Source organism: Scylla paramamosain, chromosome 43 (genome assembly GCF_035594125.1).
Source record: "Scylla paramamosain isolate STU-SP2022 chromosome 43, ASM3559412v1, whole genome shotgun sequence".
Taxonomy (NCBI): Eukaryota; Metazoa; Arthropoda; class Malacostraca; order Decapoda; family Portunidae; genus Scylla; species Scylla paramamosain.
Genome location: NC_087193.1, coordinates 11,477,384 through 11,502,342, shown reverse-complemented (window position 1 = coordinate 11,502,342; position 24,959 = coordinate 11,477,384). Strand labels below are relative to the sequence as shown.

At 40.9% G+C, this 24,959-nt stretch overlaps 1 protein-coding gene across 1 annotated transcript in view; it reads left to right on the top strand.

The window, feature by feature from the left end:
- LOC135093732 (reticulon-4-like) overlaps positions 1 to 24,959 on the top strand; it is a 70,945-nt gene that overhangs the window by 31,816 nt on the left and 14,170 nt on the right. The window contains exon 2 of the mRNA XM_063993274.1: positions 3,756 to 3,968. Within this exon, the coding sequence (XP_063849344.1) occupies positions 3,756 to 3,968 (213 nt within the window). The remainder of the gene's footprint in view (positions 1 to 3,755; positions 3,969 to 24,959) is intronic.

Sequence of the window (24,959 nt, the reverse complement as noted above, 5' to 3'; positions counted from 1 at the left end):
ACTCCCATTCGAGGCAAAAAGATTAGATATTTAGTGCTTAAGTTGAAAAGTCTAACTGGAAATCGTGTTAAGGAAATCTTGTATAAGGAAGTGGTGATTTTTTAACTTATTCTCAGGGATAGGATTAAATATTTAGCGTCCCGTAAAATGAATAAATAAATAGGTAGATAAATAGATAGATAGATAAGTAAAAAATATCACTTTAGATAATACACGCTAGAAGAAACTGCATTCAGTAAATTGCGCGTACAGAAATATTGATGTCTTTTTAACTCTTGATCAGGAAAAGACTAGACATTTGGCGTCCCACTAAGAATAAAATATAGGTAAACAAATAAATCAAAATAAACTTCACGAGTTAATCCACTTTGGAAGAAACCGCGTTAAACAAACCACAGAAAAAAGAAAGACTGATTTTAAACTCTAATCAACAAAAAGAGGATTGCATATTGAACGTTAGATTATAAAATAGACCTATTATATACATTCAACCTGAAGCAAAAGCGCATTAAACAAACCACAGAAAAAAGAGACACTGATTTTAAACTCTGATCAAAAAAAGATTACATATCAAACATTAAATGATAAAAGAGGCCCTTTTTACATTCCATCAGAAACAAAAGCGCATTAAATAAACCACTAATAAGAAGAACCTGCTGTCTCTTTACCAAGTCCCCTTATTGTTGAAGAGTCATTATATTTCCAGCGTATCAAACAAACAATAAAGGAAATTGTCTTTACTGTGCGAGTCAAGGTTTTCTCTTCAGTTTTAGTATTAACTCATCCTAGTGAGAATCGCGTGCAATATATTCTACTAACTTGACGGTGATTACACGTCCGACAAAGACAGCCGTGTAATTACAAGCTGTTTATTATGATGAATTACTGCTTAGGTAAATTAAATACGTCCTTGCTTGAGGCTCCGTGTGTTATTTATGTCCTGAGGAATACACGTGTGGTTATGTTATTCTTGTTTATGGTACGTACCTCACACACACACACACACACACACACACACACACACGATTGCCATTACTATAGGTACAGGCGATATTGGTCAGTAAAGAGGCCAGCGTGGTGATGCGTCAACAGCACCACTTCATCACTACACATCACACAACCACCATTAGCCGCAAGACCACTGCACCACCCACTGCTACTACGATTCATCACCAGCATTTCATCACCACCATCACCATCACCACCACCGATCACTCTCCACATCACTACTTCACCACTAACTACCACTAACACTCATTACCACTTCACTCGTCACCACCACCACCACCACCACAAATCACTAGCCCAACACTCAACCACCAACCACTTCTACTACTCATCACCAACACACATCACCAGTCACCAATTCCTGAATCTAAGTATCCCCAAAAATATCCTTACGAGAGAAAACGATTCCCTCTTTAACTTAAACATGACTTCTTAATTATATTTCCTCCTTTACGTGAAGAATTAATGTGTTTATCCCTTTAATAAACGCCCTTTGTGAGCCTGTCATAATCCCTTTAGAGGCGCCCCTTCACCCACGAGGCTTCCACTCTTATCGCTCCCTCAGTCACCTCTCAAGTGTCAATCACCGCGTCCTAGTCACCCGGCCGGCGGCATGACTTCGCTAAGTGGTCGGGGAACAACGCACCTTAGTCACGTGTAAAGATACCTGTTGGCTTATCATCCTGGGTAATAGACGCCAGGAGGAGGAAGAGAAGGAGGGACGATTTGGGTTTCAGCTGGTGAATTCTCATCTTTACGTGTCTTGAAGTCTCGAGTGACAGAGTGATGTGTGGTGAGGGACATAAATTTCTCTAATCCTTTGGTGATAGGGTTTCGTGGGACGCCAGGGACGGGGAAAGGTAGGGGCAGGGAAGGGGAAGGGACGCGGCAGGTGTAGTAGGAAGTGTTAAGACGCCTCGGTGAAGTGTGTAGCGGGAAGAAAAGAGGATCATACCTTGAGAAGTATTTGTAAACATCTTTTCTCGGACTTCTTTTTCTGGATAGTGCATACAAATATCATCTTCCATTTTCTTTTTTTTTTTTTATAAGAGGGGCACCATAATTTTTACTCGGTGACTTTTTTTTATCTTTTTTATCCTTTTTTCACCATAATTTCACCACTGTCTTTCTCGTCACTGTCAACTTTCACCACCTCCCATCACCACCTTCACACTCTCACCATCTCTTCCTTACAACCATCTAAAAAAATCACGTTACAGTCACCCTTCACCATACAATCATCATCACCATTTCCAGAAAACCCTCTGAGATGCAGCAGGTGAGGAACAGTCAATCAACGTCACGCACCGCCGGCAGGTAAGTCGATAATGCCACAGGTAGAACGATATAAACACTCCTAACATATTTTATTTTTGCGTTTTCATCTTCCCCTTTTTTTTTTACAATTGAATATGACTGACTGACGACTCGCAAATAAAAGAGATGGGATTCCATGTGTTGAAAGATAATTAAGTGTTTGTTCAATATTTTTACGTGTTTTCCATTGTTATTACTGGAGTCTTCAGTGACCATATGGATGTGAAGAGGGAGAGAGGAAGAAAGAGAGAAGGAAGGGAGAGAAGGAGGGAGGGAGAACTGAAGGATGAAAAACACGGAAGGGAAGGGAGGATGGAAGGACGAAACTAGGAATGGTTCAAGGTAACAATGTACTCGTAAATGAGAAGAAAAGGAGGAAAGATAAAATGAAGGCGGAAAAGTGAGAAAGAAAAGAGTGAAGGAGAAAAGGCGAAGAAGGAAGATAGCAAGAGGAAAGAAGAAAAGTCAAAAGATGAAGGAAAGAAAGACGAGTTGAGAGAAACTGGTGAAGGAGGAAAAAGAGAAGGAAAAGAAAGGAGGAAGATAGACTAAAGGAGAGGAATTAATGGAGTTGGAGAAGAGAAGGAGGTGAAGGAAAGGGAGGGGGGCTAGAATGAAAAAAAAGAAATGAGTACAGTTAGAGGAGAGGAGAAAAGGAGTAAGAGAAGGAGGAGGAGAAGGAGGAGGAAGGAAATAAAGTTAAATAAGATGCAACCTGCTTAAGCTTGTTACAGGAGAATGCTGATGTGGAGTAGAGATGTAACCATAACGATGCAGGAAGAACATGAAAGGCAAGAGAGAATCGCAAAGTAAAGTCGAGAAATGGCCGGATCAATTACTCATTCTGCTCCTCAGCTCATCAATCCTTATCTATATTTCACTCATCTCCTTCCTTATTCGTTGAAGTGAATTTGTTCCTTGCATACATCATTATCTTATTTATATTCTTCACTTGTGTTCCGGCCTGAGTCATGTTCTTTATTATGCATCTTTAAATCTATGATCGGTCTTTATTTACATTTTATATATTGTTTAGTCTTCCTTTCAGCGGGCTTTGGACACGCCTCGCAGCGCGCCCATTACCGTCTTTAGGGCCGCCATAATGCCCTCCCTTAATGCACTCCCCTTCAGGTTATTGCGGGAGGCCCCTGAGCCCCGCCCCGCACCAGGCTGGGAGGCGATAAACGCCAGGGGGGAGTTACGGAGCACGGGGCGAGTGTGTGTGTGTGTGTGTGAGTGTGTGTGTGTGTGGCCGTCTCCCCGTTACTCGTATTGGTGCTACACACACACACACACACACACACACACACACACACACACACAGTTTCAGGATCCTGCATCATCTCCACTCCTTTGGTGTCACCTGTACCCTTTTACTCATTCCCACACCCAAAAGTGCACCCCCCTAACCCCGCCCTCCTCTCCCGCAGGGGCCAGTTCGCCGTGGTCTACCACTGCCGCCATCGCATCACTGGAGAAGAGTTCGCGGCAAAGTTCTCGTCCCGATGGCGTCTCGGCGCCGACTGCACCTCGGACATCCTGCACGAGGTGGGCGTGTGCGCGCTGCTGCGACAGGCGCAGCGCACCGTGCAGCTGAAGGAAGTGTTCCGCACCGAGACGGAGCTGGTGCTCGTCATGGAGTAGTGAGTGTTGCTGCCACTGTTGTCTTCCTCTCATCTGTGTTGCTGCCACTGTTGTGTTGTGTGCCCTCTCTCCTCTCCTGTGTTGCTGCCGCTTGTTGTGTTCATTCTTCACCTGTGTTGTTGTTCCCTTGTTATGTTCTTTTCTGCGCTCACTACTCACCTCTCCTGACCTCTCTTGTACCACGTTGGACTCTTTCTTCACATTGCTGCCGCTGTTTAGATCGCTAGAGTGTCAGGCGATGCTGTTCTGCCGCCATGTTTCCACGCTGTCATTGCAGAACATGCTGCACACATGCTTCAGACAGGAAACCCAAAGAAATTATCGACGAGACAGTTACGATCTCAACCAGAAAACAGACCTTAAGACTCCACATTGTAGCACGACACATGGGTTTATACGTAGACATTAACACAACCTCACCAAATGTATAGAGGGGAAAACCAAAGCAACGGTACCAACATAAGCACTGGCCTCACTGCTGCCGGCGCCTCTGGACGATGAATAGAAAATAATAACACCAATCCCTTAAGCGGCGTCTTTATATTCCTAACAAGCTTGTGCCTCCTAAGGGGAACGGTGGGCGGAACGGTGGGGCGGCGGGCGAAGCAGGCGTGGCAGGCGTGGCAGGCGCTCTGGGTGTTCCCTAGCGGCCAGGCATAACATTTGCATAAGAGAATGTTAATGGGGGGAACGGTAAAGTGAAGCACCCATTACTGTCCCGCCCCGCCCCGCCCCTCCCCTGAGTACCGGGTAATTCCACCCTTACTCGCGCCCTTGCCTCATACACTCGCCGCGGGAGGGAGAAGTGGCGAATATTTAGCGTACTTTCACGTATACACTCATAACACCTGCTTTTACCTGTAGGAGCCGCGTCAGGGTGCAGGTGGGGGCGCCGGGAACAAGTGGGGGACTGTAAGTGGCGGAGGGGAAGACCTGCGTGCGGATGACGAGCGGGGCGTGCGGCAAGAGGCGACAGCTACTGATAAGTGGACCGGACAGTGTGGCGGAGGATATCACAAGAACGGCACCTTGTATTGACAGTGCTTCATCCATCACCGCTACGGGAACACGCACCTCTACCTGTGTGTGTGTGTGTGTGTGTGTGTGTGTGTGTGTGTGTGTGTGTGTGTGTGTCCCCTCATCTCACCGAACCTCCATCTATCCCTGTCCGGCGAATCATGGCGAAGAACCAACATATTTGAGTACCACATCCCTCAGACAGCCTCCTTATTGCCACACGAAGCGAGATAACACCGTATATCAGCTGTACACTTACTTCTTCGGCGCCTTCTCCACTTGTAGATCATGGGTTACCGGCCAGACCTCCGCCACCACCTCCAGGACGCAGCCGCAGGATCCAGGAGTTTATGGAGGAAAACACGCTGTCTTGCAAGGAGGATCGAACCCCTAAACACTTCACAGACAGCCGTGGAATCAGGTGTCAAAAGGTTATCATTTGCTATCTGGGATGTTAAGAGTCACGCGATGTAGTGTGTGTGTGTGTGTGTGTGTGTGTGTGTGTGTGTGTGTGTGTGTGTGTGTGTGTGTGTGTGTGTGTGTGTGTGTGTGTGTGTGTGTATGTGAAGTTCATAAACTGCGGATTCCTTTCTACCTGTTCACCTGTTCACCTGCTGTTCACCTGGCCACCCAGGGACACATGTGAGGTTGGGTGTCAAATGCTAATCTCATTATGCAAATCGTCTCATAATTACTGTTTTTTTTCCTGGTTGAAAATATTGCCTTTGGAAATATTTATTTACATGAATATTAATTGTTGTGAAGTTAGGAAGCAGGTAGTGAATATGCCTGAAAGCTTACTTATAACACGAGGAGGACTTAATGTGTTAAAATAAGAAACAAATACCGTTTATATCACCAATTCATGTATGCACATTAACACAGCGCTGTCACACTTGTATAGAGAGAAAGTCAAAACAACTGAAGTTATATTACGTATCCGTTCGTTGCAAAAATAGTATTTGAAATTCATATACACAAAAACACAGACTTAAGGCGTTAAATAATTTTCCTCAATTTGCTCTGATGTTGATACAAACTCGTCACGGTAATGGAGAAAACAAATTGAAAACAGGTAGTCTCATAAACATTATTCTGCAAAAAATCTAGGTTGTGTACCACGAGGCAGACTTGAGATGCTGAAATTCATAGGACACGTGTGTTATCCTCTTTCCACGCAGACATTAATGCAACTTCGTCACAATTATGGAGGAAAAAATTAAAGCAGGTGAAGTCACATAAACACTGGTCGCATGATATTAGTCGACACAATCTGAACCAGAAAATAGACATTATGATGCTAAATCTTAATATGATTCATGATTTTGTGCACAGATATTAACACAACTACATCACAAGTATACATAGAAAATAAAAAATAAATAAATAAATAAAAAAAAACATAAAACGGACTTTGGGACGCTAAATTTTGAAACAATACATGCTTTTATGCACATATATTAACACAACCCCATCAAATGTACAGACGGAAAACTGAAACCTAACTGAACTAACGTAAACATTGACCCCCAAAAATACTGAACACTCCTTATCTTTTTAAATAAACACAATCTAAACAGTGTAAGCAAAAAAGATCCTAAGACACTAGATTTATACAAGTTACATTAACACTGAGGAACCAAAACAGATGAAATAGCTTAAACATTAGTCGCAGAGAGAATCCTGCACACTCCTTCATTTTAAACCGTAAGTGAAAAGTCTTGTAAAATAATGACTGTGCGCTTCGATCTTAGCTGGCGACTCCTCAGTTTAATATTACCACGCACGTTTGGTTCCTTTTCGGGGACAGGACAGTTTGATAATTTTTCTTTTATGCATAATGTGTGTGTGCGTGCGTTCGTGGATGTCCGTGTAAGTGGCGGTCGAGATGGTAATGTTTTGTGAAAGTTAAAATATGTGAAGCTTACAAGTCTTTGGAGGTGAGAGAGAGTGAGTGTGATTGATGAGTGAGTGGGTGACGAAAGGAAGGAGCGAATAAATATTAGTAGGAGTGAATGAAGAAGGAAATGAGTAATGGAGCTCTTGAGTGATTGATGAAGTGAGCAAAGTATAATTGGGAAGTTGTAGGAAGTGTGGGTGAGTGAGGAAGAATAATAATTTATAATGAAAACGATAGTAGTAGTAGTAGTAGTAGTAGTAGTAGTAGTAGTAGTAGTAGTAGTAAGGATAACAACAATAACAACAACAACAACAATGGTAAAAGTTGCAATAACAGGAGAAATAGTATTGACATTAGTAGTAGTAGTAGTAGTAGTAGTAGTAGGAGCATTAGTAATTAAAATAAAAAGAAAAACTAAGAATATATCTTGGACACACACACACACACACACACACACACACACAAATGATCAACACACACAATTCCCATTTTATAGTTCCACATTTCCCTGTACAAGTCACCAGTCCATCAGAGGATGCTGTGTACTCATGTTGATCATATCTCATCATTAGAACCTCATTTGGCTTCATTAACAACTTCTGAAGGTGGCGACGAACTGCTAGAGCATGTCAGAGTGCGTCTTGTTCTGTCAGGGTGTGTTAAACTGTGTGGGATTTGACTTTACTGCCTTTGTCTTGACGTACTGTGTGTTCTGTCAAGCTGTATATCTGCCTCTCATTGTCAGGTGCTGTTGGTTCCTATGCTATATATTACTCTCTGTATGTCTGGCGGTTTTCAGGCTTCTTGGGCTGTGTCGGCTCTGGCTGTTTTTCAGGGTCTTATGGGCGGAGTGTCAGGTTGTCGATCCGTCTAATGTAAGATCCTCTAACTTCTTTTCTTTTACCTTCTTTTCTCGTTTGTTCTCTGAGTCTTCCCTTCTCTCCATTCCTCAGAAGCAAGACCATTCAAACTTCTCATATTTTCCTCTATTTCCCCATCTTCTCTTATGATCTTCCTTCTCTCTATCACTCAGAAGCATCTCCAGCTGTCTCCCCTGTACCCTCTTCTCTCCTTTTGCTCCTGTTCTTCCTTCTGTCTCTTCTACTCCCCTCTCTTCTCTTTCTCTTACCAAGCGAGAGTTCGATAATTATGACAACCGGTTCCTGAAGACAAGTTGCTAGTTTATTTAGACCAACTCTATTTGAAACACGCACGCAAGAACACAGGTGATGAATTTTTAGCAATGAATTTCTTTAGTTTAAAATCACACGCGTTTAAAAAGGTGTTTCTTTATCTCTTCTTTTTGTTCGTACGTTGCCACAGGTGTGTTTACTCTCACCTGGGGGGGTTCCTGACTTAGTAGAGCCACCGCACGGCATTAAAACATTATACTCAGTACTTAGGTGAATATAACTAACGCCCTCAGGTGGTGCGGCTGGTGTGGGCTTTGTGTGTGTGTGTGTGTGTGTGTGTGTCTCAGGGGTCATGAGGTTTGGCGGGCTGGTATGGCGAACACAAAATTACTAGTGCTAAAAGTACTATTTTGCCATACTGCACACGCCCTGTAACTCTCTCTTCGTTGGTTTATGCAGTAAACAAACCCACACTCAGACATATCTAAAATCTCGAAATTTAATCGTATATCACTGTGCTGGCCGGCATCAGTGTATGATTAGACTAGTTTAAAAACGTAAGAAAACAAGGGAAGGTGCAAGAAGTCATCAGGCCTAAGCAAAGCAGTTCCTTTACAAAACATGCCTACCTATTTCCACCTGTCAACCCCATCCATAAATCTGATGCCTTCAAGTTTAATACATCAGTAGGAATAAGATGAAGTTTGAGAGAAGTATTTAAGTACTACATAAACCCGCTGTGTTGGAGCAGCGCGGCACGGCAGTACGGCACACGGGAACTTTCTGCACGAGTACCTTTGTGGTGTGAGCGTGGCGAGACTCTTGGGTCATGGCCGCTTTTCACACTCACATCATGAAGCAATGAGCATCTGCAAGTTAATTCACAAAGCAATGGTCTGAGTATTAATGAAGCCTCGGCAAGTCAGGTCAGGGCAGGTAGGGAGGCGCTGAGTGTGTGTGTGTGTGTGTGTGTGTGTGTGTGTGTGTGTGGAGGTTAAATGGCAAGGCAAGCATTCTCCGCGCCACCCTCAGCCTCGGGTTCTCATGGTGGCCTGCAATCCGTCACGCAGCGTTACTTGGATAATGATGCAGCGAGCGAGTCTTAGGTAAGCGTTAGGCCAGCGGTGGGACGCGGACGGAGGCTGGGATCTGGGCAGCCACACGCCACAGGATCATAAACTCTAATGGATGTGAAATATTGGGCAATTTACTTCAGTGATAGGCTGCCAGACAGACGGGAAGGTATGTGTAGTTATTAACCTGCATTCCGTAAGTAAGTGGGTCACATTGTGGTTAATTAGTGCTGGGTAGATTAGGGGCTGGGTGTAGCATGGGAGGGATGGTCGCTGGGAGAGGTTAATGTGGCTGTTATGGTGTGTTCTGCTGGAGTGTTTGGTGCGTACAATAGTCTTGCATCACTCGTAGTTCTGTGTTGTACTGCAAAGGCAAAAGAAAATAAAAAATTCAACTTGAAAGAAAACGGCCCTCATTTTTCTATTTTATCTTCGTGTTTCGTATGATTATTGCGTTTTTACTTATTTTATTCTATTTATTTATTTATTTATCTATCTATTTATTTTCTTTGGCAGCTGGGGGAGAGAAGCGAGCCAGGAATCTTCTTAAACCCTTCCCTTCTCAGCAGGACTATTTTCAAAGGCCACAGAGATAAAAAAGAAGGATTCTCATGAATATTTCCCGCAGTGATGATGCAAAATCCATGTTAAGCCATCACTACAGCCATACACATACCCTTGAAAGCCTCAGCGACTTGGCAGAGAGTCAGCTGAAAGTAGAAGAGATAAGGAGACGAAATGTTTACGGATACAACCTCAAAAACACGTAAAGAACTTAAATGATGAACACGTAGGGTATAGAAATTCTTGAGCACATAATTCTTACCCATTAAATCTTACCTTCCTTATAGACAGACCAAATAAGCAAGGGTAAATCTCAGTCACTAATCTTCTCCGTCGCTCCCACCACCTCCTCTGGTCAATACTTGTGCTGCTACAGTGACGTAAAAAAACAACGAATTCCTTCCATGCCAAACATACATCCCGCGTGCCAGGAAGAGTCACGCATCAGTTGACACGAGACTCCGAGCAGGTATTTAGTGCGAGAGGGAGAAAAAAAAGTTATCAAGGAGTAGATTTTCTCGCGTCATCAAACATAAAGGTGGAATTTGCAACTCATCTGTGCATCTGTGTGTGTGTGTGTGTGTGTGTGTGTGTGTGTGTGTCAAGGACCACACCATGACGCACACACGTACATCAATACGTACATATGAAACATGTACATTATTGCGAAACCAGAATAAGGCGGGGGATTGTTGTGTGTGTGTGTGTGTGTGAGAGAGAGAGAGAGAGAGAGAGAGAGAGAGAGAGAGAGAGAGAGAGAGAGAGAGAGAGAGAGAGAGAGAGAGAGAATCACTTAGCCATGGTGTACACAGGTTGAACTTCCACACACACACACACACACACACACACACACACACACACACACACACACACACACACACACACACATTCAACTTCCCATTCTTTGCGTGCACGGAAGGTAGAAAGGAAGTAGAAAGTCCCTACAGGAGGAGGAGGAGGAGGAGGAGGAGGAGGAGGAGGAGGAGGAGGAGGAGGAAGACATAAGACGCCAGCAATAATGGTTTGTAATTACCGGGTATCAGCGAAACTCATATGTTTAATGAAATAGGATAATAAGCTCAGCCCCACGGCACACACACACACACACACACACACACACACACACAGAAGGGCTTCGTAAACGGCATGTGCTTCAGAGAGTTGTATGCATCTCTCTCTCTCTCTCTCTCTCTCTCTCTGACATCTTACTTTTTCAAATCTCAATGAGGAGATGGAGGAGCAAAGGAAGAAGGTGGAAGAGAAGAAAGAAATACATTAAAAACCTAATAAATCAGGGAACAAGACATAAGTGAAATAATAAGTTGAATATGTAATTAATAGATTGATAAGTTAATGAATGAATTAACATGAAAATAAATTAAAGATTATGAAAAGGAATAGATAAATAAATGAGTAGGAAAAGACTAATGTGATAGATTAGGAGAGAGAGAGAGAGAGAGAGAGAGAGAGAGAGAGAGAGAGAGAGAGAGAGAGAGAGAGAGAGAGAGAGAGAGAGAGAGAGAGAGAGAGAGAATCATGAAGACAAATTAGCACATTTTTCTTTATCACCCAAAATGGAGCACGAAGTCATTAAAAACACATTATATTTAAAGAAGAGAAGAAAGTACAAACTCATTCTTCAGTTCACAGGGAGGAAAAAAACAACTCTGACCTCTTATTTATTGATGCTTAAGAAATAAATAAAAAAAAAAGTATTCATTCATTAGAAAATACTGGAATGTGGAAGATTCTGTTCTATAAATGAAAAAAAAAAAGAAATTATTTGGACGCGTTAAGTTTTCCTTATCAGAAACTGTAGGAAATTTAATCCAAAACTCTACTTGTACTTAAACTGGGGGGGGTGGGGATAGCATACCATAATATTCCCTTTTTAGACAGTAAGAAAAAAAGTATTGGAACCGCCAAGATCCCCAGTGGTCTCTCGCAAGGCTTCAGAAGAGACACATGCACAGATCTCTCCTCAATGTTTGTCTCTCGAGGCTTCCATTCTGGCCAGTCATTCCCACTGATTGTTATTATTCTTGTTTTCTTGTAACTTTTATTAATGGTCTCCTCACATCCTGCCTCCCTCCTCCATCTCTCTATCTCTCTTCCATCCTGCCTTCCTCCTCCATCTCTCTATCTCTCCGTTCCTCCATCCCTTATTCCTCCTTGTTAACTTAGTCTCTTTCTTCCTCTTTCGTTTCTTCATTCCCTCCTTTCTCGTTTATCTCCAAATTTCTCTTCTTTTCTCTCTTTTACTTAAGTTCTTCATCTCTTCTCTCCTTCGCCTCTCCTTCTCATCATCGTCCTTATTTTTTTCAGTTTCTTGCTTTCTCCCTTTCTCATTCCTTCCTCCTCCTCCTCCTGCTTTTCTTCTACTCGTACTTTCTTCCCATCTTTTTTATTCATCCTGTCTCCTGCTCATGCTTTCTTAATACCTCTTCCTTTGAATTCAAGGTAAAAATCGTCGCGTTCCTTCATCCAGGTGTTCCATCTGCGTGTCTCTTGTCAGATTGGAGATTTTCCAGCACCTGAGTCTAATTTTTATATTCTTTCCTAGTTGGTTGTTTATATGTGTGCTGTGTGTGTGTGTGTGTGTGTGTGTGTGTGTGTGTGTGTGTGTGTGTGTGTGTTTCTTTCTTTGGGTGGTATTTGCTTTCTTATCTTCTTGTGTGTGTAATTCTGTGTGTGTGTGTGTGTGTGTGTGTGTGTGTGTGTGTGTGTGTGTACATTCTTCTTCTAAAACATTTTTCTTGCCTCTGCGTCCTTCACCTCTTTTCTCTTGTTTCCAGCTTAATCATTATTGTTATCTTTCTCGTATCTCTTATTATTCTCTCCACTGTGCATTCATCTTCATCATTTCCTACATTCCTTTTATACATTTTTCACACATCCACGTCCTCAATCTCTTTTTTTTTTCCTTCTCTCTTATTTCCACCTTAATTATCATTGCTATCCTTTTCATATCTCTTATTTGCACTCATCTCCCTCATTTCTTCTTCCTCCATGTTCTTTTCCTCACCTCCACCTCCTCCTTTGGCGCCTCTAATCGCAGTTGCTTCCTAAGACAGGACTTGGTGCCGATAGCAAATCCGATAGCGTATGGAGACACCTTGATACCACACTGCACAAGGCTCCAATAATAGGAACCAAGCTTTATTGATGCTGCAGAATCTAATCCTCCTTCCCCGGGGTAGCTTGGGATTGCCTTCAGAATCGAGACGCCGTTCAAACCTAAATTACTTCAAGGTGGAAGGGAGAAAAACAAGGCCATATTTCTTCGTATTTAATTCGTAAAGTTTCTCAGTTCTTGTAAATGAGAGTAATGTTTTATATTTTGTATTAAGATTCATATTGTTTTAGTAATAGCTTAGTTTCTCAACGTATTATTCAAACCGCGGCCCGTTTTCTTTTATTGATTTTTTAAGGAACATAAAACCTGTTTTCTTGGTTTTTTTACGTAATAGTTTCCCCGCTGTAATATTAGAGCAGTAGTCGTTTTCTTTTATTGGATTTTTTAAGGGAGCAGAAAATGAGTTGCTGGTGCGTGTTTTTCCTTCGCTCTCTCATTCGCAAGAAGGCAAGTGAAGAATGATGTGATTTAATCCTTATCACCATTTCGTAGTGATATGAATTTCCTTGTCAAGTTGGTTAAGATTGCACGTCACCCGCTGCTGAGGAGGAAAATTGAATGGAGAATTTCAATTTTAACTCTCCAAGAAGACTCGCAGAATGCACGAGTTTATCAAAATGAAATGTATACTCGTTTCGTTAGGCAGGAGAGCATTTGCGTCCAGCGATGACAAGTTTACGTTCAGGCAAGTAACGTGCCTGCTCCGAACGAGAAGAGATAATGGCAAGGCAGAAAATGATGTCCTAACTTAACCTTACCTAACCTAATCGATAATGGTAAGACGAAAGAGTCTCCTAACGAGAGTAATCAGCACACAGCGAGCCAGTGCCTCAGTGAAACACACACAGACCAAGCACCTTTTTAGAGTGTTTTGCGTTTTGAAAGAGCATGTTATTTATTTTTTTTTTTTATGTAAAACCACGTAATATTTAACACAAGACTTTTACGTACGTTCAAAAGAAAACTGTCGCCTGCAGCTGTACTCCATCTGAAGTTGTTTTACATTTTATCGAACATTTTGATTCGAATGTTACATAAAGTGTGGCAACTCTTACCTGTTAAAAATGAGAAATGGAGCCGTTCAGTAAAACATGAACTATATATTTTAAAACTTTTATCGAAATGTATTTGGTTTTAGGGGATTCTTTCTTTTAACGATTGTAAAGAGAACAGGACGGAAATTACAGGGAGAAGTTGAAAACTTTCACGAAATTTATTTACTTGATATTCTCCATTTTCTTTGTCTTCTTTTACATTAAATTCAAAGGGAAACTAAAGCAGAAGGTATGAGAAAAACTAGTTATTTTACATTATATATCGAAAAGGACGGCTGGACCCAAAACACCATTAGATATACAGAAACATCTTACACACATACATACACACATACACACATACATACATACATAGTACACAGGAAGAACACATACAAGGACTTGGTCTAGCCACACACACACACGAACACACACACACACACACACACACACACAGGTTCCCAGCGGCTTAACAGTGTCCTCCACGTGTCTGGCATACTAAGGTACTTCTTCCAAGGCAGTTTTTACGTACATCTTGTGTCGCCGTCCTTGTAAACGACCGCATAACACAGTGTCCAGCAGTGGCGGCGGTGGCGGTGATGGTGGTGGTGGTGGTGGTGGTGGTGATGGATGGAGGTGTCAGGGTGTTGAGTTGGATTGAAATATTCTCCATTACTTTTCTTTTGGTTTGTTTTGTGAGAGGTTGTTAGAATCAGATTTTTATTTAGTACTTATGTTCATCTGTTTATTTTTATCTGGATTTGAAATTGGAAAATAAATAAATACTCGTCCTTTCTTTGTTTATTTTGTGAGGGTTTGTTAAAATAAGACAGCTTTTAATTATTTATTTTATTTATTTTTTATCACAACGAGGTAGATTCAGCTAGAACTTTCTTTAGTACTAATTCTCTATTCTGTGCAGTTCCATTTATCTTCTCCTTTGTTTAAAATTAGGAAAAGACTCGTCCTTCCTTGATTTTTTTTTTTTTTTTTTTTTTTTTTTTTTTTTTTGTGTGTGTGTGTGTGTGTGTGTGTGTGTGTGTGAGAGAGAGCAGGTTTGTTCAAATAAGATCGTGTTTTAGTCACATTGAGTACCTGCAGCATGAAAAATTCCCCATTACTTACGCTTATCTGTTTTATGCAGTTTAATTTATCTTGCCCTGTGTTTAAGATTTCAAAAAGCTTCGTGTCGTTTCTTTTTTTTCCATACATACTTTTCTCTCTCAGTCTATTATTATTATTTTTTTTTTTTGCGTATTCAGTTTCATATTTTGTCTTTTTATTCATTCCTCTTATTTTCTTTACGTTTTCCTTTGTTCACTTTCTCTTTTCGATTTACCTTCATTTTTTTCATCTCAAAAGTTTTCCGTTTCTGTTATTCCTTTCTTTCTCTCATCCTTCTTTTCTATTCTGTTCTATTTCATTGTCTTCTTAGTTATTTTTTTCTCTTCAATATTCCCTCCTCCTCCTGTTTACCTCCGTGATAGGCGAATATATTAATTTCACCGTTTTTCACCTGCAGAGCTAACAAGTCTTGCGTGTCTTTATTGGTCCCATATGTTTTAGGTCTAGGCGGCGTCTATCTGCCTGTCTCCTTATATATATTTTGTGTGACGGGCCACTAAGGACCTCACCACCTTACCTGTTCGGGGGTCAAAGGTGGGGAAAGTTTATTTACAGGATTTAACTACGTTGCCTTCCATCCCATCTTCTCTCAACCTTCTCTTTTTTTTTCTCTCTCTCTTCTTTTAACTAACTTTGCTTTCCATCTGATCTCCTCTCATCCTTCTCGTTTTTCCTTCTCTTCATTTTCTATCTTGCCTTCCATCTCATCTCATCTCTCATCCTTCTTCTTTTTCTTCTCTTCTTTAATTATCTTGCCTTTCACCGCATCTCCTCTCATTCTTCTTCCCATTTTCTCTCGTTTCTCTTCTTTCGTGTCGTCTTCCTTTCTTGTCATGTGTTTTCCTTAATTTTCTTTCTTTTCTTTTCGGTGTGTAAAAATTGGAAAAAAGAACACATTTGTAGATTTTATATTTTCTTATTTTTACTTGTTTTTTTTCTTATCTACATCTTTTCCTTTTTTTCTTTCTTTCCTTTCTTTTCTTCCCGTTCTCCCCTTTTCTCCATTTCTACCTTCATCTTTTTTTCCTACTTTACTTTTTCTTTCTTTTTTTTCCCTTTGTTCTTACCTTTCTTCCCTTCTCTCCTCTCGTATCTTTATTCTCCACATTCCTCTCTCCCTTCCCCCCTTTTAGGTTTCTCTTCTATAATTTTCTCCATCCTCTTCTCCTGCATCTTTTCACCCTATTTTCACCTTTTTCCTTTTCCTTACGTTCCTCCTCCTTCTTTTGTCTTTCTTCCCAACCTCTCCCTTCCTTTCCTTTTTCTCCCTTTGGTACCTTCCCACCCTTCCTCTCCTATCTCCCTCCGCATCTTTTTCTCCCTCTCCTCCTATTTTCATGGCCGGATCTGGGTCTTTTTTGCGTTCGCTTTTCACTCCTTTTCTGGCCCATGTTGTGACAGGTTATTGTACATTAATGATCTGGGGGCCTTTCGGGAGTCATCTGAAGACTTTGTTTTGTTCTCTGAGGAGGAGGAGGAGGAGGAGGAGGAGGAGAGACTTACCTGTACGGCTCCTCACAGCTTACTCACTATATTAAAGGTGGATATTAAACGTGCATTCATGAGGGGGTTTATTTGTCTTTTGTCTAAGGGTCCCGGGGGTAGGCAGGTAGGTAGATGATTAAGCCATATTTATCAGGAACAAGATTATTAGCATTATTTACTCCTCGTCGCCTTTTAGAAACCTTTTGAGAACCTTTTAGGAGTGTTCGTGTGTTTAAGTTTCTTCAGGTGGTGTAGGCGTGTCCTTCTTACCTTTCCCTGGCGGCTCCCTCTCTGTTATCTCCCAGGTGTAAAGTGACAGGTGATAGCTGCTTAACGCTTCCCTCCTGACGGGTCTTCCAAGTGTGCTTCTGGTAAACTCTAAGGGCACTTATCGCCTAGTTCTGGGGAAACGTTATAATTGAGAAAAAATCCATTCCTTGTAGCGTCACGTCACTGTGCTTGGGTAGGGGTCGGGGGGGGGGATGAATAGGGTTCGTAAAAGCACTTAGTCTACTTTTTTGCACGTAACACCAATATATTATCGCGTGGCGTGTTCATGCATTCGTTATAAAGTTTGTTCATGCTTCGGTGCACAAATCTCTTCATGGCATCATTCTCCCCCCCAAGGTATTGCCACCCGCCTGCCTCTCCCGCTACATTTTCTCGTCCACTCACTGGTTTACCTGTTTAGCCGCATGATGAGTAGCGTGCCACTTTCCTTTCCACCTGGCGAGACCTCGGTGCACCAGGTGAGCGGCCAGGTGTTCCCTCGCCGCCGGGGAAGACGCAGACATGACTTGGAGCTAAAAGTCTTACTTACTCTATATGACTTGGAGTAAGACGCGAACACACCGGGTCGTCATCCTCACCCTGCCTGGCGTGGGAGTGTGCATTGTGTGTCGGGCGGGGACCAGGCGGGGAGCAGACGGGGATCAGACAGGGACCCACCCCTGCCGCCCCGAGCTGTGCGTTTGCTGGGGAAATCCTCTGCTCGGGGAGAAGTGTGGCAGTGATATGAACGATCCAGGCACGAGAAGATGAGAAACGAACATGCGCGTTGAGATTTATGTGGTGAAGTGTGGCTGGCTTAGACACAGTGACCACAGACAAAGAGAAGGTCTGCAGTGTTTGCCTTGACAGAGTGAGGCCAGGTGAGGGCAAGGGCGGGAAGGGAGGCAGGCACGCAGGGAGGGAGAGAAGGAGGGAGTGGAGGGAGAGAGGGAGGTCACCAGGTGTGTAAATAACCCCTCTCTGTGACCTGACCCCGAACACCTGAGCATAATGAAAGGTAACGAACAGATAACTAACAGACACACGCAGCGAATGGTAGGAAAACATTGTTAATAACCCCATTAAGTATATTTTTAACGTTACCTTCTACTGTTTAATATGGAGGAGGAGGAGGGGGAGGAGGAGGAGGAAGAGGAGGAGGGGGAGGAGGAGGAGGAAGAGGAGGAGGAGGAGGAGGAGAAAGAGAAGTCGTGTGCATGTATAAAATAATCTAACTTACATTAAAGGCAACATTGTTTTCCTTTAAAAGCTTCATTATTGTCCGCGGCGGGAGTGACATTTCCTTTGGATCTCGTGGCTTCATGAGAGCTTCGAGGCTTCAGTCAGGGCTTCATTTTGGACTTTCAAGGCTTCATTCGAGGCTTCATGGGGGAATTTAACGCTTCATGAGGTTTCGTTTGGGGTTTTGTTCTTGGCTTCACTTTAGGGCTTCATTTAAGTGGAGTTTGAGTGGTTCACTTCCAAGTATTTGAATAAGAGGGGTATATGACAGTAAAAGGAGTCTGTTTATTCGTATTTATCTCTCTCTCTCTCTCTCTCTCTCTCTCTCTCTCTCTCTCTCTCTCTCTCTCTCTCTCTCTCTCTCTCTCTCTCTCATTGGGAATATTTATGATGTTTTTATTGATTTTTTTTTTCCTGTTGTTTATTCTCTGCGCTTTTATTTATTATCTTTTTTATATTTTTTCATGTCCACTTATCTTTTATTATGTAGAAATTATTATGTAGCAATTATTCCTCTACTTTTTTTTTATCTTTTTTATTTTGTTGAGTTTTCATCCTCCCTTGCAAATTCACTTTTTTTTTCTCTCTCTCTCTATCATTTATCTTTTTCCAATTTTTTTTTCGCATTTTCTTTCATTTTCTTTTCTCTAGTTTGCTTTTTATTCCATTATCAGTCACTTGTCTTTTGAATTATTATTTAGCTTTTCTCTTTTCGTCTTCTCATTTTCTTTTTTTTTTATTTATCATTCATCCATTTTCCTTTTCTCTTTGCCTTGTCTTCTTTCCCGTTCATTAACTTCATTTTTTCACGATTTCCTGTCTGGTCTTTCAATATCCGTCAATTATTTTCATCGCTTTGGTCATCTCTCACGTGTAACTATTTCCCACCACCTGTTAGCCATTCACTATCTATTTTCACTATCAGTCGCTTATTTTCTCCTCTATCAACCATTTCTTCTTCAAAATCAATGGGAATGTACATATTTTTCCCTTTTTTTCACATTCTTCCCCTTCACTAACACTTACCTGTTTTCTCCCCTCTTTCTTTCATTCTTATTCTTTCTCTCCCCTTCCTCTCCTCACACGCAATTTTACAAATGCCGTCCATCCCAGCCGAGGAAGTCAAATATTTCATCCCAGCCTTGCCTTGAAGAGTACCCCGCGCCCTCCTCAGCTTCTTGGGTAGTGTTTACATCCCTGCAGTAGGCCGGTTATTAAATACTTTCACCGTCTGATTGACAAACAATGCACCAGGGGGAAAACTGCTGGAGAAATTGCAGGGTCCTTAGCGCTAAACTCCACTCTGTTCCTCCTTGCTATTAAGCTCCTCCCATTCTTGTCCAGGGTTAAAATCACCGTGGATCAGGAGGTGATAGAGGAGTTGGGGAAAAAGGCGTGGTATTTAGAGGTTCTGACTGTGCTAGATTAAAAAAGTAAAGCTGATTATCTTCAAATAAGTCGCTTCTAATTCTTGTGCAGGGTTAAAATCACCGTGAATTTGTAGGTGATGGAAGAGAGAAAGAGGGACTTGACTGTGCTAGATTAAAAAAACAAAAAAGTAAAGCTATTTTCAAATGAGTCACTTCTAATTCTTGTCCTGGGTTAAAATCACCGTGAATTTGTAGGTGATGGAAGAGAAAAAGAAAGTTGTGGTATTCAGAGGGACTAACTGTGCTAGATTAAAAAGTAAAGCTGATATCTTCAAAATGAGTCGCTTCTAATTCTTGTTCCAGGGTTAAAATCGCCGTGAATTTGTAAGTGATAGAAGACAAAACGAAAAACTGTAGTATTTAGAAGGACTGACTGTGCTAGATTAAAACTGCAGACCAAGAAGATGACAGGAAATAAAAAAAAAAATAAAAACTTCTGGCCCAGTTTGAAACCACCGTGAATTTGAAGGTAATAGATGAGAAAAAGAAAACCGGTAGTGTTTAGAGGGACCGACTGACCAAGATGAGAGTGTCTTTAAAATAAATGACTTCTAATTCTTCTCCAAAGTTACAATCATCGTGAATTTGCAGGTGATAAAAGATGAGGGAAGGGGGTGGGGGGATGAAGGGCGGAGATGTTCACTGCATTAAATAAAAAAAAATAAAAAAGTAAAACAAGGAAGAGATAGTAATTTCAAAATGGTCGTCTCTAATTTTCATCTAAGGTTAAAAAATCCCTGTGAATTTGGAGATAATAGAAACCAGAACAGAAAACGGTAGTACTTAGAGGGGTTGACTGTGCTGGATTGAAAAGTAAGTCAAACTGAGAGAAAACGGCGTCATGTAAGTGAATTTTGAACTTATCCACAATTAAAATCACCGTGAATAGAGAGATCACAGAAAGGGAATATAAGAGAAGAGTATTATTTAGAAAGTTTATTATGTTAGACTATAAAAGAAAACGAGAAAACGGCGAGGAAAAGTAATAGGAGAGAGAAAACAAAAAATAAATAAAAAAAGTACTTAGAGGGACTTAGGCTATGTCATGTTAGGTTAAGTTAGGATTGGTTAGGTTAGGTCAAGTTGCGCTAGGTAAGGGCAACTTGGGAAAATAAACATGAAATTAAATTAGAAGCAAGGAGAAGATGGCTTGGAAAAAGATGGTTAAATTAATAATGAAGCTTAAGTTCGTTTAGATTAGATTAGGTTAGGTTAGGTAGGTAGGTTAGGTTAGGTAAGTTCTATATGACAATGCATTATGGAATCAGCACAGACGCCAAGGGGACAGTGGCTTCAAAAGGCTGCCTGGGGTGATAACTGTGAGGCTGGGGAGACGTGTAGAGGCACAGCTGGCACCACTCCAACGCCACCTGTCACTCAGCACTTGCTCCCCCGCCCCAGACGCAGCTGAGGGCCGTGAGTCGTTGTGGAAAGGAAAAATGTGGGATACGAATGAGAAACTGAACGAGGAAAAAATATAAAGTTTCGCATTTCATTTAAGGAATCGACCATAACCACCTCTCTCTCTCTCTCTCTCTCTCTCTCTCTCTCTCTCTCTCTCTCTCTCTCTCTCTCTCTCTCTCTCTCTCTCTCTCTCTCTCTCTCTCTCGTGTGGGTCATGCAAATTATTCCCTCGGTGTTTAGTGAAGGTACCCACTTTGGACACCTGGAGAGCCGCCATTAAGGTGAAGAAGGTAAAAAAAAAAAAGTCAAGGTGAAGAAGCAAAAAAAAAAAAAAAAATACAAATATAGAGGTAAAACGGTAGAAAAAGGTGAAAAAAAAAAATTTATGGCCGTTTATAGGCAGCGGTAGGGAAAACCTATGCGATTCTTAGACATTTATAGCCAGCTTCATCAGATAACTGTCATGTTGTATTCTCTTCACTGGAGAAGAGGAGGAGTGGAGAGGAAGGGAAAGGGATGTGAGAATAAAGGAAAGAGGGATAGGATTAAACGAGAAAGGGAGATAGGAGGAAAGGGGGCTGAGAAAGAGTAAGAGGGATTATATATGGAAATGAAGGAAAGGAAGAGAGAGAGGAATAAAAAAAGGAATATGGAGATAAAGAAAAGAAAGAGAGGAATATAAAGGAAAAGGATATGGAGGAGAGGAAAAGGGAGGAATATGGTAATAGAGGAAAGGAACAGAGGAGAATGAAGGAAAGGAAAAGAAGAGAGGATTACAGAAAGAAGGAATATAGAAATGAAGGAAAAGAAGAAAGGAAGAAAAGAGGAGTGATGGATATGGAGATAGAGAAAAGCAAGAACAGATGTGGGGACAGAGGAAAGGAAGAGAGGAATAAAGAGAAAAGGGATATTGGTATGAAGAAAAGAGAAAATTAAACAATGAAGCGATATGAGTATGTAAGAAAGAAAGAACCAAAAGAAAAGAGAGATAAAAATAGAAGTACGAGGAACAGATGTGCATTCGCTCGTAAAGTAACACAGCTAATGAAATAAGAGAAGGATAAAAAAGGAAAGAAAGAAAGAAAAAAACACAATAAACAAAGAAGGAACGAAGAAGAAGAAGAAGAGCAGGTCAATAATTGCTATGGGAACCTAACAGCACGTGACATGTTTATCTGGCGCCTCGACAAAGACACGAATGAAACATGTACAGCCATTCTGAAGGCACACTGAGGGGAGGGGAGGAGAAGGGGGGAGGGGGTTAAGGGTTGCGTAAGGACCTTAGTGGTGGGTCCTTAACAATGCAGGATCTCTCTCTCTCTCTCTCTCTCTCTCTCTCTCTCTCTCTCTCTCTCTCTCTCTCTGTGTGTGTGTGTGTGTGTGTGTGTGTGTGTGTGTGTGTGTTTATATCTCGACTTTCTTCTTTATTGTGTATATATGTTTTCTGATTAGTTTTTATATTTATTTTATGCTCTCTCTCTCTCTCTCTCTCTCTCTCTCTCTCTCTCTCTCTCTCTCTCTCTCTCTCTCTCTCTCTCTCTCTCTCTCTCTCTCTCCGCCATGTTTATAGCGCATTTATTTGTTTGTTTATTCACTTTATATTAATTTAGGTGATTAATTATTCTTGTGTTTGTTGCTCATGATTTACATAATTCCTTTTTTTATATTTTCTTGAACAATTTCTTGTTTTCTTTGTTCGTGGTGTGATTCTCTCATTTATTTTGTGTTTTATGCTTCTTCCTTCTCTACATATTTTTTTTTTATTTATTTTTTTTTTCTAGTTCGGATATTTCTCATGTTGATAAATTCGCTGTATTTCGTTTTTATTTTTTGTATGTTCTCTTTTACATTTTTCATTCGTTTATTCGTTTAACGTTTTATCTTTCTTTTTTTTTATTCATTGTTTTGTTTCCCTTGTTTTCATTTTGTTTATTTTTTTTTCTATTTATCTGTTTGTGTATGTATTTTTTGTCTTTTGCTTCTTTCCCCTTTATTTTTAAATTTTCACGTATATTTTCTTTCTTTCCTTTATTATGTGTTATTACTTATTTTTCATTTGTTTTATAATTTCTGCTTTTTCCGCATTTATTTATTTGTTTATTTATCCACTGCCCTTCTTTGTATTAATCTTACGTTTCTTTCCTTTCATTTCTTTCACGTATATTTTTCTCTTCTTTCTTTTACTAAGCATTATTTTTCTCTCGTTGTATAATCTCCACATTTCTTCCCCTCTTTGTTATATAATTCTCACGTATGTTATTTACTGCCTTTGTATTCACCCAACGTTCGCTTAACTTTACATAAACTTTACATTAACTTTATCTCGGCGTGTCAAGTTGAGACATCGCTCTTGAAAAAACTCTCACTTACCTGACTGACTCACTTGACCAACGCACTTCATGACCTAAAAAGTCGAACTGGGAGACTAAAGTTAAACGGAGCTGACTTTTATGTACAATGGAGAACTGCCTTTAATTTACATGCACAGTTCAGGACCTTAAAAAAAATATGTAGATATAAATAGATAAAAAATAAATAAAAGGCTTGTTATAAGACTAGAACTTAACTAAACTTTTTTTTTTATATATAATTAATGATTCTAAGCTTTTATTGAACTTTCTGACACACTTAACTGTATGTACAATTAAAGACAAGGTTGTTTAAATTTACTTTGATACTTTAGGACAGATAATTAAAGACCAAGTTTTGATACACTTCAAGTCTGCTTTACATAACACACTTCAGAACCACGATCGATAGAATAAGCTTAGAAAGGACAGGATATTTATAAAAGGAACTGATTTTTACATATTTAAGAGAAGTTTAAAGGGACTCAGGTGTTAGATGGAAAAGAACGCATTGAATTGGGTTGGAGTTTTAAATACGCACACTAACTAAATCTAAAGACACTGAACGTTTAAATCCACCGAAAATCTTAATTTAAAAAGACTGGAGTTCCAGATACACCGTGAAACTAAAATTGAATAGATTGAACCCTAATATCACACCAGAATACTTTATTTAAAGAGTCTGAGCTTGAAAAATACACTGGAAGACTCAGTTTAAAGCCACTGCAATTTGAAGTACAATTAAAGACCACATTTAAAAGGACTGGACTTTGAAACACACAAGAAGACTGAATTACAAGCCGCTGTCCTTTTAAATACACTTAAAAGACAACCTTTAAAACCATCGGACTTTTAAACACACTGGAAGACTAAATTTAAAGACCCTCAACCTTCAGATACACTTAACTACCTCACATATTTAAAGCTCTCCTCTAATCACCTGGAGAATGTGGAACGAGGATTGGTGCCTTAATTAGTCTGATAAATACAAGGTTACAAGCGGAGGCACAGTATGGTAATGCCTCCAGCGGCCGCCCTTCACTTCTCTTTGCTCTGCTTTTCTCTGTACCACTTGGTCTGCCCGCTTTTGTTCTTTTGTCTTGTGGGGCGTCTTGGTTTTTTCCGTCTGTGTTGTGGTTGTCTGGGAAGAGAGTCTGTGTTGGAGAGAAAGGGGATGTTTTATGTGTAGTGGTGATTGTGTGTGTTGAGGGTTAGGGAAGGGTGTGTATGTGTGTTTGTGTGTGTAGAGGTAGTAGTGTTCAATAAGGACCATAAATGTTATGTTCAGGTTTGGTTAGGGAGGGTTTAAATTACGCAGCACAGTTCTGGTATTCTTTTTACGGTGTGGACGTAGATAGATAGCCTGTGCAAAGAAGGATGACCAGGATGAGCGAGGGAGTGCAGAGCTTACCTGAACATTAATTGGACGTTAGTAGGGTGCGTGGTAATATGGTAGAAATATTTGAATGCCTTGCGGAGTTGAATAAAGAAGATGCAGATTAGATCAAGATTAGACAAGGAACAAGTTCGAATTAGTATGAATGCTTATAGGCTAGACAAATTCAGATAAAAGTGGTTTACAGGTAAGGTTCTGGACGAGAGGAACAAATGTATTTAGTAAGAAGGTAGAAAGTTCACAGTGATCGTTTCAAGAGGAGGTTGGTTAAGTTTGTGGGTTAGGATGTGTCTTGGTCTGCAGTGTCCAGGATCTGCATGGTGTGGCCCTCAGTTGGCCTCTTGCGCTCTTCCTAGTTTACTCTCTCTCTCTCTCTCTCTCTCTCTCTCTCTCTCTCTCTCTCTCTCTCTCTCTCTCTCTCTCTCTCTCTCAA